This window comes from Corvus brachyrhynchos, unplaced genomic scaffold (assembly GCF_000691975.1).
Source record: "Corvus brachyrhynchos isolate BGI_N302 unplaced genomic scaffold, ASM69197v1 scaffold309, whole genome shotgun sequence".
NCBI lineage: Eukaryota > Metazoa > Chordata > Aves > Passeriformes > Corvidae > Corvus > Corvus brachyrhynchos.
In genome coordinates, this window is record NW_008240227.1 from 1,733,116 (window position 1) to 1,753,406 (window position 20,291).

The following is a 20,291-nucleotide window of genomic DNA, read 5'->3' on the forward strand; positions in this document are numbered from 1 at the left end:
CGCCACTGCCCACTCACCGATCCCGGCAGCCCCGCCTCTTCCGCGGGCTTTATACGGGCCCCGGCCGAATCTTCTGGAATGACGCCGCGCGTGACGTCACGGGGCTGGAACGGTCTAGAACTGCGGCGCGTGACGTCACCGCCGGTGCGCGCGGGGGGAGGAGCCTCGGGCCGGGCCCGGGGCTTGCGCTTGGGGTTTAATTTGGGGTTTTACGGCCGAGTGTCTTGATTGTCTTTAAGCCCACAGTCCGTACAGCTGAGGTTCCCCAGGGGTCGTGCCTGGCATTCCCTGAGTACAGCTCACACAAATCGGTACTCGGGCAGTGGAGTCGGCATTGAATGTGAGCTGAAAAATGGTTATCTATGCTAATGTGGTCAGGCAGGTCTATTCTTACCTCTTCTTTATTGCTTTTAGACTTATATGTAATACCATTTCTCAGTAGTTTATTATAGGGAAGCTTTAGATGTGCTTTCCATTAGGGTTAAAATGCGACTATTCTGTGGGGCTAAAAATACATCAAAACCACCCCATATTTTATACCTTTGTATTGTAGAAACAGTATTTTCAGCCTAATTTAGAAAGCTTCTACCTATGTCAGCTTTAGACTAATCTAAAATAACGTGGGCCTGGCTGGGCTGAGGGGTCCCTCCTGAGGGGTCCCTGCCGAGGTACCGGGGTTTAGCCTGAGGGGGCCCCCTCACTGGCGCCGGTTTCTCTCCCTGCTCTGTGAAATCCATTAATTCACCTCTGGGAGAGCCTGGCAAGCACCCTGGTACGACCTGCCCCACGCTGTGTGTTAGATCTTGTTCTGGTTAATTAATAGGTGGCTTTCTTGATGCCTTATTCCTCAGTATTTTGAGCCTTTTAAATCAATTGGGCTAATGCTGTGCCCCTGCTCTCCCTGTTTGGTATTTGCCCTTTCCTCAAGCCGGCCTGCCTGGAGCAGACTTGGAAGCTGGGCTAGTTTTCATCTTTCTCCAGGTAACCAAAGGTTCTCAATTAATTATTTACTGCTTAGGGGAAAGGAGATAACTGGTACTGGTGTGGACCTGACCAAAAGCATATTTTCATAGAAGATGGCAACTAATGCTGAAAAATCTTAAGTGAAAAATACAGAAAAGCTGCGTGAACTGTGAACAGATTTTGTTCAAACTTAAGTTGAGTAGAAATGCTTACAAGCTGCTTTTTAATTCCAGGAAACAGTTCCTTATCCCTAGAAATAGTTTTATGAAACCAGAGCATCTCCTGTGGTTATGATAACCCAAAGTTTCCAGTGTCCTGTGCTGCCAACCACAGCCCAGGTAAGGAGTCGGGATGACTCTGAAGGAGAGGGCCCTATTGTGTTGTTTAACAGTGGGAAATGGGGAAAAAGGGGAAGGAAAAGCAGCAGTGTGGGATTTGAATGAAAAATTTTCGTTTTTTAGAGCTCTGTTATAATGAACTTCCTACTGTATTTCAGGTAAATACTATTAGAAGATTAAATTAATACAATCTGCTTATATTAAGCATGTAAACTTACTGAAGGAGGGGGAGCTAGGAAATCAATAGAAAATATCAATGAAAGGAACAGTTCAAAACCCCAAGAAAGAAATCAGTGTTGGTAACTATTACTTTCTCTAAGCATAATTATCAGCAGCTGAACATGTAAATCTGTGTTTTGCAATTGTGAAATTACATTGACAAGTAAATACAGAAACTATTTTCTAAAAATAACTATGGTAAGTTACTCTGTAAACTTGTAGGCCAAGAACTAAATATCCCCTTTTTAAGGCAAAAAAAGGTTTATTCTCATAATGGTCTTCACCTTAAAGATAGATGAGCTATAATCTGTAGTTCTGAACATAATATTTCCATTTAAGAAGAAGCAATAAATCTGCTTATAGCTTTGTAGCAGCTGAATGTTTCAACAGATGAGAAGCTTTTGAAGCACATAATGAATTTTAGAGTTCAATTTTTAGTATGTCATAAAAAGAGTATATAATTTCTGTGAGTAGAAATCCTCATGTAGGTGTGTGTAGATATTGGTAAATATAATAAGAACTCACACTGGTGGGTGGTTTCTTACTGTTAACGTTTGTTACTAGTAATAACAGCCAAAAATTTGGTTGGTATGGATCTTTGCTTAAGAGGATTGAGCCTCCTGCTTCATTTACTTTTATTTTATTAGGGAGACCTATCAGGTTATATTTACTTTAATATGCAGTATTTGTTTTCTCCATCTTTGGTTCCAGTTGGTCCAATCAAAGTCCTTGTTTATTCAAAGAATTAGTGGGACAAGTAGTAAGGGTTGGTGCTTGGGATTAGAAAAACAGGAGAGATACCAGGCTGCATATATGATTTGCATCATCATGCACATCTCCTACATCACTCTAGCCTGAGCGATGCACTCATTCTGATACCTGAGAGGAATACAGTCCTATAGGTGTCTGAAGCAAAACATTTCATATTTATCAATACTGTATTTATGGAACAGAGTTTGAATCCTCAGCAGCTGATTTTGTCATAATTAGTAATAAATGTCATACAGCCTTTACACATGCAGCCATATTTCTCAGCAACTACAGTGATGGTTCCTGTACTCAACCAGCCTGGTGATCAAGGGTGTATATGCCCAACTCTGTTTCTTTTGGTGCGCACCTTGCCTCCTTAAATCTATGGTTGTTGCTAACCAGCAGTTGCTTACGCATTTTTGAGATGAACAGCTAATTTCTTTTAATGTTTTTTTCCTCTCTTCCCTCCTGCTACATGTAACATGAATCACCTTGTCACTTTTTACTTGCACAGTATCAAACTTGCGTGTGGGTGTCAACAGGAAAACAAGCAGAGAATTTCTGTTCTCTGCAAGGAGGCAGGACTGGACTGGGAATGGGGAGTAATTGGATCTGGTGCCCGTTTCATTTAACCACCAGAGGACTCTGGTTCTGAAACAGGCATTGCACTGTTAGCACAAAACAAGAGTTAAAACTGCTTCCCCCTGACCTTGGGACCATGCAGTATCTTTATATGCTACAAGAATTATGCATGTATCTTTTAATCCCGTTATATAAACCACTGTTAGAATCTCCTTGTTTGCGTTTCTCTCTTTTATATTACTATTGCTCATTCTTGTTGAAAGCAGCATACTGGAGACACAGGTAAGAGTACAATCTGCTGAACTGCAGCTGCATCTTCTTGCAGCACCCTTGATTTTTGTAAAGAAGTATCAAGAGTAACTTTTATTACAAACACTGGAAAAAAAAGTCAGGAATCTGCGGGATTGAAACTTGTGTTTCTTTTCAGTCACACTAAATTTGCATAAAGAGCTTCAGTAGTTCCTGTATAAGGTGAAGTTAGAATTACAGCAGACTTTCCTTGGTGCTGAGGTGGATTCTTTCAAGCATCCAGGCCTCAAAAGTTATCACAATTTCTACAAACCTCTTAGGAAAATACCTTTTAAATAATATTTTTAGGCTATGATTTTTAGTCTTTTAAAAAATATATGTTAAACAGTAAAGTATGACAGTTTAATTTAATGAACCTTTAATGGTCCTGGGCCCATAATTGATATACGAAAAAGATATTTCGTACAGAAACGAGCTCTTAGGAAAATCTTTTTGCTACAGATAGAAAGTAAAAGGTCTGTATCTGCAAGAAAATTTAAATGATGGCATTTGTTTTGAGCTGTTTTAGGGTAGTGTATAGTGAGTGAGTAGCAGTCACAGCTTTCTCTAACTTGAATTCCTTCAATAGAAATGAATTAGTATAAAAAGCATATGTGAATTTAAAAAGTTATTGCTTGTCTGGAGCTTTTAATTCTGGAATCTGCCCTCAGCATCATCTCCTTGGCCCAAGGTAGCATAAATTGGTTGATCCTTAAGGTATGTGTTGAGACTCACTTGTTTAGTAAGACTTAATGGAGGCTTTGCCACAGCAATGTTTGAAGATATGTTTGGATTTAGAATTTTGCATAAACCCAGAAGCCTACTCTCATTTAGTAGTATCTGTGGAGTTTAATTTTTTTTTTTACTTTAGCGAAAATGTTTTAGACACCAAGTGAAGTCTTTTATGAGAAAGTGGGAAAAAGAGAGCTATATATAATCACAGTAAATGCAGTTAACAGAACATAGCAGGCAGAGGGCTGCAATTAGTAGCAAGTTGAAAAGTTGACAAGAACACTGATTTGAAATAATGAAAGAAAGATTAGAAGTAGTGCCATTTATGTAAAGACATGTAACAAAGCCTTTGAAATAGGAAACATAAAGGTTATTAGATGTTTGGCTGATGGTTGTGGGGTAAGGCTTTTTTTGTTTTGGTTTAGACTCAGTGCTGAAAGATAGGGATAACAATAGGACTACCAGTTTAATGTCATGTTTGTACCAGAAAGTATTGTTTTACACTATTTGTTACCAGTTACGTAACTAAAAAAAGAAAAAAGGGAACCTATCATACAGTTGCTTAAACTAATTGGGATGAGTAGCAAGGAGCATCCAGAATTAGTACACTCATCCATTCATTTTAAGTAAATACAAGTTTTGTGGTGAAACATTCACTTTCTTGCCTTACACATAAAAAGATGGGGGAGCGCAGCACAGCCCTGGGTTGTTTCATTTTGCCATAATGTTATTGTAAATTAAACCTGAAACATTCTGTCCCAAACATGCTCCACCCACGCCAAGGCTGGTCTGCCTTGTGGTTCTATTGGTTACTGACCTTAGTAACAACACGGCTTTGTTTTAACCTCTCTGATATTTCTGTTTGGGATCTTGTGACAGTGCAAATTTATAGTGACAGTGTCTTCAACTCTGAGGTATCAGTTGCAAATTTCTGAAAGATACCAGTCCTAATTGCAGAGCAAAGGATGTGAGTAGTATGTGAGCTTTATTTGGCTTTTCTGTTCCTTCATAGCTTTGTAAGCCTGTCAACACCCAGAAATCTTAACCTGTAGCTGCAAAAAGCAGCCCATCCCACCACAAAAATTCAGTCTGAGTCTAGTACAGTGTTGTGCAACTTGCATGCAGGTAGATCTAGGCATAAAAGAAAAGGATCATAGCATCTTGTAAGGTGCAGAGTATAAAAATCATTTCAAGATGAAGGTCTTTTCTGCTGAACTCTATATAAGTTGCTGGCCTCGTTTAATAGGATTTATTTCTTGAAACTTGAAGACAACCTAGAAATGTACTAGAACTGCAAAGGCGGGTTCTGTGTAGAACTAGGACTACAAAGGCAAGGTCTGCATAGAACTATTACAGCTTGACATTCATGAGCCTACTGTTAAAGTGGCAAGACTGTAGCTGACAGTTGCAGGAAACACAGTTTATCACAATCATGTGAGTTTTCTGTTACAGTCACACAACAAAGAGTCCAAAAGCAACTCTTCTCCACCAACTCCCCTTGATAAATTCCCCTTGCTTCACAGCCTGGCTTCCCTGCAGCTGCCCTTGTTACTGGGGGAGCGATTTATCATTGGAGAATGCTTGATTGTGTCAAAAAATTTGCTAACCATCAGTAAGTTTAAAGAAAATTATAGGAAAAACAAAACAAAAACCCCTTCATAAACACAGTGTGTATAGAAGACACATATATTTGAGGTTTTCTGTTTATTTACTGTAAGTACAAGTCTTAGAGAGTGAGCAGCCATTTCCTTCTGTGAGACCAGCCTATTATCCAGCCACTAAACACCCAAGAAGCAACTCAAGCAAAGTAATTAGCAGTTCTCTAATTGGATTCTTTCATATAGCACCTAAAACACTTTAGATGACCTGAAGAAGAAAAATAAGAGTTTTCTTGCAGCAGAGTTTTCTTTATTCTATTACTGGAAAGTTGGTTGCAAGGAAGAGACCTTGTAGCTTTCTGCAAAGAATCTTTGGAACAAAGAGTTTGGAGAATTATCCCAAAATGAAGGAGCTAAATAAATCCTGACAAATATGGAGTTTTGCTGCATATGAGGACCTATTTTTACGATTGAAATATCCTCCATTATGTGTTCAGATATTTTCAAATCAAGTTTCTGGTGTTGAGAATAGATCCCTTAGAATCTCACTTCGAAGTTTTCTTTCATTTCAGATTGCATTGTCTACAATTACACATTTATCTATGGTGTAAGACACTCTGGAATAAAATCCACACTTTCTATAAAGTTAATATTTGCTGATCTTACATGCTCCTGATCACTATGGCTGTCTTTGTACCAGTAAGCAAAACATTTTAGATGATGTTCTCTGGCTCTGAAGTCTATGACATGGCATGGCTTGCATCTGTCTTCCTCTTCCAGACAGGGTAGTCATTAATATCATCTCCAGTGACAGCCTCTGGCCTGGGTTGTCCCAGGGAAATGCCTGTTCATACAGATCAAAACCATGCCAGGGAAGGTGCTCACAGTGAGTGGCTTGAGCCATTCTCTGGATTGTTTACCAGTACAGAAGTAGCCTAAGTAGCTGAACTGGACTCTCTTACATCCTGGGAAGTAATTTGTTCAGTTGTGTGTAGAAACTTTCACATTACACCATAGGCCTGCTCTGATGAGGTGCAGGAAGTGCTGCTGTAGTTGTGGTGCTGGAGGAGGTGCTTGGCTGTTGCAGTACTGGGTTTTATAGGTATAATTGACTTGAAGGCATTTCCTAATGTAATTAATCTGTGTTTTCCTTAAGAAAATAGCTTCATTGAATGTTCTTTTTTGAAACCAGACTTAGTAAAGTTAGAATTGCTTCAACTTGTGTGAACAAGTTTGTTGAAATCTTGGCAAAAGAAAAGATTTGCATCTTAAAGCGTTGTAAACTCATTAAAATTCTTCTCATGGATAATTAAAGAAAAGTGAATTAAAAGGAAAGTTTAACAGTAAGCAGCTCACAAGCACTGCGACATTTCAAGCATGTTAAAATCAGAAAGAAATAGCTTTTGTAGCAGTAGTCTCCTCCTCTTGTATTACGTGTTGTTTTTTCTAACAAATAACAAGTTACTGTTGGTTTCTTTGGTTCTCCAAGTAGCTCATTTATGCCTGACCTGCACAGTTCTTTAGCATATTTGTGACCAGTTTTGGAGGGTTTGTCAGCATGCCTAACAGTGGAGAGACTCTCACAAAACAATTGCAGGATGAAAATGCAAGGAATGTTTCAGGAAGCTGTGAAAATGGGTAAAGTAGCTTGAGCATTTATTTTAACAAACTGATCTACCAGTTTTTCATAGCTTAAGTTTGTCTTGTACTACTGTGCAGATGCACAAGAATTTTGTCTGGTGTCTACTATCTAATGAAGAATAAGGTATATCTTTTGAGGCTAGAATGAGAGAAAATTGTTGATGAAGATTCTAAATAGGTTTATTCTCCTATGCTAAATTCTGCTTTGACACTAAACCTAATAGCCATCACTGAGTCTGGACTATGTTGCTTGTATCCTATTGGCATAGAGGATATATCTGTATAGTGTTTATTTTATAGCACAGAGGCTATTTAGCCTCTTCTGGATTTGGAGGAGTAATCCTTAGATAATAATTGATCCTTATGATAGACCATCTTCTTCCTGTCAAAGGCAACAGAACTTTACCAGGTAACTCATTTCTCAGAGACAGAAGTGGGGAAGTGAATTTTAGAAGAGTGTATTTTAATGTTTATGTTACATTTTACATGTAAAATAATCCCACTGGCTGCTCTCTCCTTTGTGCCCCAGGCAGCACAAAAAGAAGGCATTATTTCTTCTACCTGTTGATCTGTCACTGGAATGCTATCTTCTGATAGAGAAATCTTCCCATCTCTAGAGTTTTTGGAAGTACTTAAGATTAGAACAAGACATCTCACAGGAAATATTTTAGTTTCTGATTGTTAGAAGTTTGTCAGTTTTGCTAAGTACTAATATACATTTCCAGAGACTGAACTATTGTATGATATTTAGTCTTCTGTTACATCTAACTTCACATTTGTTTAGGGAACAACTTGCATGTTAGTCTCTTGAAAGATTTGCTTGATCCCTTCAGGTAAAGGTTTGGTTGGGATAATTTCTGCCATAATGGTTTCTTCTGTTCTGGGCTTTGTAATCCTGGATAAGAATCATGAGGAGCAATCCAAAGACTTAAGGTTTTCAGAACAGGAAGAAGTTTAAGAAATCTTTGAAAACTTTTGAATATATTGTTGTTGCTTCTGGAATCCTAATGTAGTTGGTAGTAGAATTGTCACTTTTTGGTTTAATCTGTCCAAAGATCATAAAACACGTATTTGATTTATGGTCAATATAGGTATATGTACACTCTGACTCATGAAAGTTAGGTTTTGCTAAGTTAGTAATAATGCCTCTCTTTTAGTCCATGTATGCTTCTATTTGTGACATGCTTAAGTAAAAAAAAAAAAAAGTTCCTGTGTTTTCTTCATTAAAAAGAAAAGTTATAGGAGAATTTAAAAGTACAGTGGTTTGGGTCCACTGCAAACAGGAAGTTTAAGCTTAAACTTGCTGTATTAGAAAGATGTTTTTTCTGAATTTGTTTTTTTTCTGTATTTCTAATGAAAGAATATCAGACCCTAGAACTCTAAATACTTTTGATGCATTCAAAGTCCTTGGCATAAAACTTGTGTGTTTTGTTTGTGTTTTTTGAAGTAGCCAGTGCATGTTGTCCTGTTAAATGCTGTTGTTTACCTGGTAGTGATTTGAAGTTAGGTAACAAATTTTATCATACCTTTTTTAGTATGCTGGAAGTAGGATTCCAGGTGGAAAGGACTAGACAAAGAAAAAAAAATTGTATCAAATGGAAATAGGAAAAAAAGACCTTTTATAAGGCTGAAATTGAATCTGTGTGACCTAAAAAATGAGGAAGAGATGAAATAATGAGTTCTGTGTGACCTAACTTTGCTGCTTTCCCTGCAAATAGCCATACAGAGCCAGCTACTGGAAGATTTCTGCTTCAGGTCTAGGTTTTTGCTGTGCAGGGGAGAACAGAGCCAGAAAATCTGTACCAAGGTCAGGGCAGGGTTGTAGTTTGCTCCCAACTGCTGAATAGAGCCTTTTTGGGGGGAGAATAAAAAAGGCTCGTTACATTGTTCAATTCTTCCCATTCAACCATGTAGTTCTCAGCTATCCATAAAACCGGTCTGCTCACCAAAATAAATGACCTGATTTTTGAGAATATTTATTCTTAACAAGAGAAAAAAAGACTTCAGATCTATTTTTTGCAAGTAAAGAGATAGGTTTTGCTACAAGGTGTATGCCAACTGTGTTATATGGTAAAATAGATCTTAGCTGTTAACTTTATCACTAGTAATTTGTTCTTTTTTATTTATTAAAGCATTTTTTTAGCTTTTAAATATATCTTTGTGAGAGAAGAAGTTGTATGAGTAATTTGACAAAGAGTGGTTTCTTGTGCACTGTGAAAAGCAAAGGAATTGTCGAATCAGCTGGGCCTTTTTGCAAGAGTAGGAACATATCTGGGCTGATCCGTGGCCCTGTTTTTAAGTCTCATGAGGGCATGGAAACCAATTAACAGCTAAATCTAACTCGTTCTTCAGGGACAAATGGGAACTTTTAAATAGAATCAATAAGGAATGTATTATAATATTGCCCTCATTTGAATAGAGGAGTAATTAGGAAATAAGATGACCAGTCATAGTAGACAGCAATGTCTAAAGGGCCATGGGGAACTCCTGTGACTCTACTCACTATAGGAAAAATATTGCATGACAGAAAATGTGGATTTATAGAACTAATGTGGTGCATCATTACTGTGTGTTTTTTTTCTCTTATGTCATAAAAAATGAGAAAACATCTTCAGAATGTCTTAGGTAACAGTTGACAGCACCTCAGAGTCTGGAGATGCAGTATTTGCTTGGCTATTTCTGTGCCAGTCACACGTTTCTATTTAGCTGCTGAGCTATCAAAGTTGCAGTGCTATGTTGACTTAAATCAGAGTGACTTTATTGTCTTTGACTAGAATTCTAGGATATATTTGTGATTCTAAATTTATTGTCTTGTGCTCATGCCTACAATCTGTCCCCAGAGTTCTGTTTTAACATACTGGATTTGACTCTTGCAGGATACATGGGGATTTGGGAAAGGATTTCAAATGAATGGGATCCAGATGATGATATTTAGTTTCTAAAGTTTCTAGGCAAAATGCCAGAATCATTACAGTTTTCGGAGGTTACCTCTAGGTAATTTAAGCCATTGCTTTTTGCTGCCAGAAGAGTTGTCGGATGAATACTTAATGGTTTCGTCTTGAATTCAAATGCCACAATGAGCTGTTGAAAATGTCTGACACCCAATGAAAAGTTTTTAAGAATGTGCAGATGTAGACCCAAAGCAGCTCTAATGGAGAGTAATGCTGTTGGAATGTATATAGCCTGGAGAACATGCAACAAAAGCTTGGAGGGGGGAATTTCTGTGTTGGAACAGAGATCAATATTTAGGATGCTTGTCACCAAGACTAAGACAGCAAAAGATGGACACTTGATTGGAAGAAGAATGTTTTATCATCCACTTTATAATGGATTCCATAAATAATCAAACCACCAAGATGGAGGAGTTTAGAGAAGGAATTCATTAAGTTGTCCTCATGAGAAGCAAGTAGTGAAAAATAAAAACAAAATTTATTAAAAAGTTCTGTGTTGGAAAAATGCATATTTTCCACTTCAGTCTATTTTTTTGTGTATATTAAATAGGATTAATATTTAATAGTTAGGAAAGCCCGTTCAACAAAGAAGTGTTTGGGAAAAAAAATACTTGTGCATATGGGGATCTGCACACGTTGCTCCCTAAGATAAACACCTGTGACTTACAAAATATTTCTTTGGGCAAGGCAAGCAGAGAAAGGAGTTTAATTAAAAGGTGGGGACTGTGTTGTAAGAAGTATGAAGTAACATGCCTACTGCCACATGAATGCAGCCTGGTGGTGGGTGAGCTTGTAGGTGATATGCTCGGAGGAACAGCAAGTCAGAGGAAGGAGCTGCACTGCTTTGGATCATCACAGCGAGGGCAGAACACCAGTGAGCCTTCCTGAGAGCCACTGAGTCTGGAAGCAGTGCCATGAGAGCACTCCCAGGAGCAGCTAAATGGGATTGCTTTTTGGAAAAACCATGTAAGTGACAGAGAAATTGTATGCACTCAGCAGACACTGTAACTGAGCATTCCCTCCTTATTGGCTGTGTTCTCTGTTGCAGACATTCTGCAAGATAATTTTTTTTGAAAGGATGAAAGCAGAAAAATCATGCAATAGTTTTATATTAAAAGCTTTGGAATTTAAGTGGACCTGAACTGCAGTAACATGGTTGACCACAGCCAGAGCTTTGCACCTTGAACATACTGTTCTTCTAAAATTAGGCATCACATAAACCTCATCTTATCTAATAATGTATATTATGAATGCATTATCTTCAAAAGTGCATATGTCTCATACATTAAACCAGAATAGAAATAATTAATTAATAAAAATAATTTTGCTGTATGGTAATCTCACATATGTGGTACAACAGTATCCAGGAGCAGGGTGGGAGTGGAGAAGCTGTGTAATGGAGAAGCCTCTGCAACAGGAATACCAAGAAAGGGAGGAGAAGATGGTATCTTCATTGTGAATCTGACAGCACAGGTCTGGAAGCTCAGAATATGGATCTGGGTGAATGTGTAGTCTGAACTACCTACTGGTTTCATGGCAAAAAAATGTTTATTTGAGTCTTCTTCCTGAGCAGTCGTGAATGTGATTTCCAGACTTCAAAGTACTTTGACTTGCTATATGTGTGTAGAGGGTTATCAGTAAATATCCTGAAGTCTAAAGGAACACCTTGTGCTGAATAATGTACTAACAGTTTATGTATGTAATTATTTGTTAAACAGCTTATTTTTGCAACTTTACAGAAAGTCTCTCTTTCTATAGGAAGGTTGATCTTTTAAAATTTTTAATAATCCCTGTAGAGAGCCAAGTGGTAAAAACTTTATACTGACAAGGTTACAAGAATTGAACAACAGTGATCACGAATAGGAATACCAAAAGAATGAGATGTCTTTTTACTTGTTCCCATACATAATCTGTTTAATGAATAGGTTCCCCTTAAATTTCATATTAATATGATGGCTGCATAACAGTGTTCGTTTGGTCCAGTTTGTGATAGTAGAAATCCCTCTGCAGAAACAAGGCCAAAATGTATCCTAGAACATAAATTTCATAGTTTTTAAATTTGAGAGAAAAGCTGCTAACCTAATTATACAGGACAATCAGCGTGTCCTGTAGGACTTATTTGAGTGAGAATTTCTGTAAAATGTTTTCCCCATAGAAGAAATGGTTTATTGTCATATTAAAGACTGACTTCATAGATTCTCTTCAGTTTTATTGTGTGTATTTTCACCAGATTTTACTATGAGGAAATAATTTAGAGGACAGCAAATATCTGACTGTATTTGGCCTAGAGTATGAGGTGTAAGCAGAAATTCTAATTGCCAGACCAGGAAACAGAGCCTGTGGAAGGAAAAGGCTAATTCCGAAGTCCCTTAAAACAACAACAAAATATTATGGAAATTAGTATCGCAGTAAGTAGTGCCATAAAGCACTAAGCATCATTATGGTAACAGAACAAACAGTTTTTCTAGTGTGCAATTAGCAAAAGAGCACTGTCATTTTGCAATGATAAAAGCAGAGAGATTTAGCTGTGGCATTCAGTTTCTGTAGCTACAATAAGAAATGATACTGTATTCAGTGGTTGCTATCAAATACACTCAGATAAAACCAGTAATTGCTATGCCAGCAAATCCAGATTGGATGCTTCTCCTCTGGTGACTCACACCCAGCAGGAAGGGCTGTCAGTTACATCAGTCATTATTTTACCTCACACACACATTGCTTCCACGGGGTTGCAAAGATAAATCTCACTAGAGCTGTTACAATCATGGAAAGACAGACGGAAAGGAAGCTGTCCCTTTGTTAATCCAGTATAGAGAGCATTCAGATTCTTGCTTTTCAGGTTGGCCTGGTGTGTGAGAACAGCTTCAGTGTGAAATAGCATCCAAGGGGCACAGGGGAGTGGTGGGAGCTGCGGGTGGGTTGGGCTTTGTCCCAGACCTTTGGATAAGCTGGTCAGCCTAAGCTGTGCTTCTGTCTCAGGTGAGGGCAGTGTGTTGAATTCAGGCAGCAGATGAGGTCGTGTTTGCTAGAATGGTACCTTGAAATTAAAGTCCAAATTACATCAGGAAATACTGTCATTCAAAAATCACCCATGCTAATGGAGTTATACAGAAATATGCTTTGGATAGTTCTAGCTGGTCAATGTTTTGTAACATGATCTCATTTTGGTCTAATTGACTTGTTGAAGTGACCTCTACTGTTAAATTCTTGCTCTGTGTGATTCGTAGAGGTTTTTGCATATTATCTTTGGAACTATAAACTTGCAGGAATCAGACATAGAAAATCAACTTTTAAACTGGTAGTTGGATTTTGGAAGATGCTGGCCCTGCACTAATAACACTGAATAATTTATGCAGAACCTCAGTCTTAATAAAAAATTTAAGAGCCAAAGTCCAGATCTCCAAAGCATTTTGGTTTTGCTGGGGCATCTTGGCACCACGCCGTGGTTCTGCAGTGCCTTTCCTCCTTGCTGCAGTATATGTTCAGTAAGCTCTTGATCAGGCAGCCCCACCAAATTCTGCTCAGTTCAGTCTTGAACAATTCCAGATACCATAACCATTCTTGGATATTTACTTAATTTTTAAAGAACAAGTCCTAATAGGAGGTAAAAGTAAGGACATCAAAACCACATTCTTTCAGTCAGAAACGATGGTTCTGAATATACACAGGAATTGTTGTTGGAAGAGAAAATTTCTTAATTGTACTTTCAGGGCAAAAAACTTCACTCTCAAACAAGCTGCTTAATTCATGGGGACAGGTAGCAACTTTATTGCATGGAGTGTTACCAACTTTAACGTTCATGAAGATACTGAACATGTAGGACTCTTCACAGAAGTTCTGCACATTGAAGCATTACCAGAGGAAGTTCAGAAGTTCAGGTGTTGGTTGGCTGGTTTTCTATAAAGGGAACATAATGTAAGCTGAACCAGTATCCTATAACAGATAAGACTAAAGCAAACTAAAAAGGTAATAATCTGGGAAAAGACATTAATGATGTTTATTAAAGTTTTGAGTATCCTCAAATGAGGCTCTTCTGATACATTACTAATCAGAGTTGTTTTATTCTGAAGGCTTTTCTGCTCTTTGTTTTCATCAAAAGGGATGTTCAGTTATCTTTAGACCAAGACTTCGGCTTATTTGTTTTGTAAAATAGTAAAATTTAAAAAGCTTTATTATTCCCAAGATATTTAAAGGAAAAGATTCCACTGGATTACTAAACATCAAATGTAGGTTTTCTTTAAAATAGGAAAAGAATCAATAATTATATCAAGTGCTTTGAGATGGCAGACAAACACTTTTTTTTTAGGTTATTTCAGATGTTTTGTTTTGGTTTTATTGCCAAATAAGTCTTCCTGGTCTTTCATTCTGTCTTTGCAATCCCACTTCATTAAGTCACCATTTCTTCCACATATCAAACACAGGCTTACCTCTCAAAGTGCAGGATAATCCCCTTCTATATTTAAATTACTCAGTTTCTCATCAGCATCTGCCTTCACCAAGCCAGTAACTATTTTCAGAGCCTCATTTTGCTTATCAGACAAGCCCTTTCATGTTTTGTCCTATTATGCCATTAGCAAGAGAGGAAATATCCTCACAGGCAACATTAGTGATGACTCCTTGTTTTCCTTCAGCTGCTTTTGTGACCTGTGCCCTCCTCCGAGAGGACCTGCGGGGCGGAGCAAGGCAGGAAAAGAACTGTGGTTGTCACTTCTGAGGGGTGAAGAGTTACGCAGTCTGCTGCATTCTTGTAAAAGGGATACAAATTGGTTAGGGCTTTTTTGCAGTTTTATTTCATTGTGACTAACAATAATAAATTCTAGGAGTGTCCCACATATGAGTATTTTACAAGTGTAGTTGTTAATATGAAATAGGTGATAACGTCTGATGTAGTGTTTGGTCCTGCCATTTGCTCCCCGTCACCACTGTGTAAAAAACTGCTTTTGAGGTTGTTGTTTATTTGAGCTGTGAAGAGCATTGTTTCAGCTTTCTTTTTCTATGTTTTGAGTTAATTTATTGCACTGTGGAGGGGAAGGACTTCCTGAGCTTCACTCAGGACTCTTCTGTTGTACCTATGGAGATGGAATGAAGGAAATCTTAACTTCTTAGCCTCTAAAGGCTGCTGATTCCCACTTGTTCTATGAAATGGAATTAATTAAATTAAAAAATCTTTATGCTGCTATTCATTAATAATCTGCAGTGCATTGCTATATGCAGTCATTCTAAATGCTGATTGTTAGGTATTTTGCTGATGGAATTCTTTGCAGTCTGTCACCTTACAGACTTTTTGGGTTGGAATTTGTTTTTGTGCTTTAAACTTGGTTTGTTTACTTTTAGCCAGGAAAAGTTAATTTCATCCATGTGTTAATGATAATTTGTTGTGCTGGTGAAATTTTTGAGAAACTTCATTATTATTGTTATTGTTATTATTATTATTAACTAAATTGCCTTCTCTTCCTGGCCTAGAATAACCCCCCCTGACTTCAGAGCTTCAACAGGTATTAACAGTGGGAATTTACAAGGTGTTGTGATATTAGTAGTGGCAGTGTAATCAGGTTTAAGATTGGTAACTCATTTTTCATACTTGTATTGTTCACGGCCTCTTTGTGGAGGTTCAAAGTTAGTGTCTTCATCTGGTATATCCCATGATGTTAAAACCAAAAGTGTGAAATAAAGAATTTCATCCTTAGAGTGAAGACATTTCCATTTAACTGGGTTGTAGTGGAGTTTGCAACAGAGTCAAAATGTATTTGATAGCTCTGAGCTTTCTGGTTCCACCTGCTTGAATTTCAAAGTGCTTGCAAGCTGTGTTTTTGTTTCCCTTTTGATACTTATATTGCATATTGTATGTTGATTGTAGTAGATCCTACTCCTGGATAACATCTTAATAGCTCTGTTTGCTTTTAGAACCTTTGTAGATGCACAGACTGTCTGCAGAGACCTGCTGCCTCATTTGGAGGAGGCCCAGGGTGAAGGCATAGAGCCAGCAGGTAAGCATGTAAAAGGTGATCCTTGGAAATTCGAGCTCTTCTTAGAATTTTTTTTAATGTAATTTTTGTGTCTATTCTAATAGGTTATGACTGACAATTTCTCAGATAATGTAAGACAAAATTAAAATAAAACTGAAGTGAGTCAGGGCAGCTGAAAAAATTTCAGGAGTTGTCTGTAAATTTGCATGGATTTAATAGTTTCTGCCAGTGTTTGTCTGTATTTGAGATGATGACTAGATAAAAATGAAAAATAGCTTGATCCCATTGGGAATCATGCAAATTGTTGGGTTACCTTTGGCATCACAGCCTACTCACCAGCTGTCGACTGGGGAGGATTTGGTGTGCAGTGTAATGACTGGAGGCTTTTAAGGAATATCTGTGCTTTGGTCAGTTCTGTGTTGCGTTGCAGCATGTGCATAGCGGTGTCATTTAATCCAACTGCAGCGGTGAATGACTTGCCTGAATGTGCTTATCATGTGGCTTAAAAGAGGTTTGCTCGCAGAACTTTCTGAGGTTCTTTGGAAGGTTTGCAGCCCTAAGGGAGCTCCCTGTTGCCTTGGTGAGGCTGTTACTTTTATCTAAATATGCTCATTGAAACAGAATATTTGTTCTAGGAGAAAACTGAAGCAATGAGTACACAGATATCAGATCTATGTAGGAGTCTTGCATGCAGACTTTATACATGTGTATAAATCTATCTGTGTGGCTATATAGTTGCTTTTCAAAAGGCAGTCTTTGATACACAGTTGGGTTCTTTCCAAGAAGTGAACTGCTAGCTGTATGCTTTCAGTGAGCAGGAAATAAATGTGGATATAAATGAATAAAGGTGATAACAAATGCCTGTTTTCAAATTTTCAGGGTATCTTATTGAACTATTTGAGCCACACGTTCTATATGTAGATTATCACTGAGGCTGTGATTCTGCAGAGTACTTGCTTGTGTGCTTGTGAAGGCTCTGACCTATTTTTCTAAGAATTTATCTGGGACAGTGGTTAATGCTGTCAGCTGCCTACCTGCTTCTCTCCCAGAGGTTGCTGCTGGCTGCAGTTTAGAGAAGTAAGCTGGGTTGTAAAGCAGTGCTCTGGAAGGAATGCACATGCCATTCAGCCACTCCTACAGAGGTGACCACAGCCTCTGCCACAAAGGTGAGGTGAACAGCTAAGGGTAGAAGCCATTCCAGCTGTTCCATCATAATTTTCCTGCAAACACAAGTCACACCTCATCCATTTTAATTAAGCAGTTCCTTTATTGGTGTTTAGGTATGTTTCTAAGTTGATGAATCAGGAGCTTACAATTTGTTAGACTTTGTCTTCTATTTGGCTTTGGGAATCTGTGGCACTACTTCTTATCCATTTAAATGAGAAGCAGTGTTTAACTTGAAAACATCACACTGCTATGCAGATGCTGTGTGGTGAAGTGAGGGCTGAATTTCAAAAACTCCTCTCAAAAAATACTCTATGAGAAGGAAGTTCAGTGTCTGGTTGCAGGGCGTCTACATTGTATATAAAGAATAAAGAAGGAGATTCTGGTATTTTGTAGTTGTGCGGAACTGTCTTCCTCACTTTATAATTGGTTCATTCTGCAACCTCAGGAGTAAATTTTTCTAATGAAGACCACAGGTTGTTCTGGAATTTTTTCCTCATTCCTTTCCACCAATGTATAGAAGCTCATTCCTGTGGAAGCAGGCCAGATTTTGTGGTTTCTAATGGATATGTAAATCCAGAGTATCCTTACTGTTGGCAGCAAGGATTACATTGACTTAAAACCAGTGTGAGGTTAGAAGAGAACTCATCCATGCTGGTTTTATACTGATGGAATCAACAAAATAATTTATGTTGGAAAAGACCAGTGGAGGGCAACTAGGACATCTTTCTGCTCATAGGAAGCCTTGTGGCTTTGTTCAGCTGAGTTTTGAAAACCTCCAGGGATGGATATTGTACAGTCTCTCAGTCCCTCTTCTTAGGCTGAGTCACCTACATTGTGAAATTCTTGATCCAGCAAGAATTTTCCTTGCTGCAGCTCATGTCCATGGCCTCTTGTTCTTCTGATGTGTGCCTCTGAGAAGAATTTGTTTTCCTTGTAACACCTGCTTTAGTCTTTGGCAAACTGCAGGTAGATTCATACTTCGTCTCCTCCAGACCTGCATGGGCTTCTCGTACATGGTGTGCACTGGGCCCCTGACTGCCTGGGAGTCCCTCTTTTGGGCTTGTGCCAGTTTGTTTGTCAGGATCTCTCTCTTGCACTGGGGCTGCCAAAGCTGCACACTGCTTCAGGTGCAGCCTCAGGAGCACTGAGTAGGGGCAAATAATCACTTTCCTTGGTCTGCTGGCTATGATCTTGCCAATGCAGCCAGGGGTGTAGTTAGCCCCCATTGGGGCATACAGCTGACTCGCAGCCAACCTGTCCACCACAAACCTCATGGGCTTTTCTGCTGAGCCAGCTGGCATCCAGCCCATGCTGGGCCATGGGGTTATCCTCCCCAGAGTGCAAGACTTGGCTGCAAGTTTGTCGAGCTTTCAGGTCATACCAGCCCATTCTTCCAGTGTGCTGAGGTCCATCTGGATGGCTGCCCTGCCTTTTGTCCTGTCAGTCACTTCCTCAAGTTTGGTGTCGTCATTGAAGCTGGTGAGGTTGCATTCTATTGTCCAGGACAACAGTGCCATCGTTGAACAGTGTCATTCTCACAAGTAACCCCTGATGAATGTCACTTGGAATTGACTGCTAATTAGAGTTGTTGATCACTGTTCTCAAAGACTACTTATCCAGTCAATTTTTTATCCACCTGTTCCTCCAATTCCAGCTGGTTCAAACCTTCCAAGAATGCTGAGCTATATAGAACTTGTCAAAGACCTTGTTAAAGGTAAAGTAAGCAATGTTCCACTGCTCTCACCGTGTCAGAGCCATGATGTAAGCCAGGTGAGCTAGATTTACCAGGGCCAAGTCAGGTCGGTCCGTTCTGGCTGTTGTCAGTCACCATTTTATGGCTCAAAATGATTTATAGGAGAGTCCTATAGCATTTCCATGGACTGAGGTGAGGCTGATTGGCCCTTAGTTGTCTGAATCCTCTTTTCTTCTGCTTTTTGAAGACAGGTGTGACATTTGCCTTTTTTCTTGTGATGGGAACCTTAGCAGATTGCTGTGCTTTCTCAAAGTTGACAGAGAACAGCCTTGCGATGGCTTTGACCTGGTTTCTTAGTGTCCACTCTGAAGGATCCCATGTGGTCCCATCAACTCTTTTGTATGTGTCTCACATGCCACTAGGCATGGAAACTCAGGAAGCCTGACCTTGCCAGTAAATACCAAGGTGAAAAAGGCACTGAGAGCATCAGCCCTTTGCATGTCCTGTGCCAGTGAGTTGCCCACAGTATCACTGGTTATCCTTTTGGCTGTCACTGTACCTGTAGAAGCCCTTCTTGTGCTTTGTCACATTACTCACCAATTTCAATTCTAAGTTTTGATTTTCTATTCCTGCATGCCTGGGCAATGTTTCTGTAGTGATGTTTCCTCCTGATTACACCCTCTACACACTTTCATTTTGGTGCATTGTAATCAGTTTTAGAAGCGTCCGTATTGTTATGAAGCTTATTTTGTACTTGTCGTGGTGCACCACTCCCTCCACGTCAGCTTGTGAAGGCATTCTTTGGACCATATCTTATTTCTCTGATCCACACTGGTAGGGGTTTTCACTGATGTGAAGAGCAGAGTATTTTATTGCAATTAATAATTGTTCCCTTTTCCTCCAGTGGAAGAAGTATAAGTTTCCATTAAGTGAAATATTTTTGTGTGTTTTGGCTAATTTAAAAAGATTTCCTCTATTTATTGTCTTTTCTGTTACAGAGGGTAAAATTACGTGTTTATTGTGGAAAACTGGTAATATAGAAGAAAACCCTTTTCCTCCCCAAGCTGTTGAAAGGCAAGCCACAGGAGCTGGTTTATGTATTTTATTGGAAGAATCACCATGTGTTTAGGCTGGCTGAGACTTTCAGGTTCACTTGAAATTGCAAAGTTCTGTACTTTTGTTTAATCTGTTTCTTGGCACAAGGAGAAGTTTGACACAGATACTAAGCTTTCAGACTCTAAGCAGTGTATACTCGGCTAGAGCTTCTACTAAAAAGAAGTTAATCTTTCAGGGTCCCAAACATCTTGAAGAAAAGTGAAAAATAGTGGGTGAGAGGAGGAATTATGTATTTCTGTTGTCAGCAGAATGTGATGACATCATAGCTGTGGAATCTTGCATGATGA

At 38.8% G+C, this 20,291-nt stretch overlaps 1 protein-coding gene across 1 annotated transcript in view; it reads left to right on the top strand.

Moving 5' to 3' along the window:
• The first annotated feature begins 6,941 nt into the window (after nt 1-6,941).
• The window catches only part of ACSBG1 (acyl-CoA synthetase bubblegum family member 1), a 33,446-nt gene continuing 20,096 nt past the window's right edge, over nt 6,942-20,291 (top strand). Inside the window, exons 1-2 of the mRNA XM_017745193.1 lie at nt 6,942-7,108; nt 15,967-16,049. Of these exons, the coding sequence (XP_017600682.1) occupies nt 7,029-7,108; nt 15,967-16,049 (163 nt within the window). The 5' untranslated portion in view covers nt 6,942-7,028. The remainder of the gene's footprint in view (nt 7,109-15,966; nt 16,050-20,291) is intronic.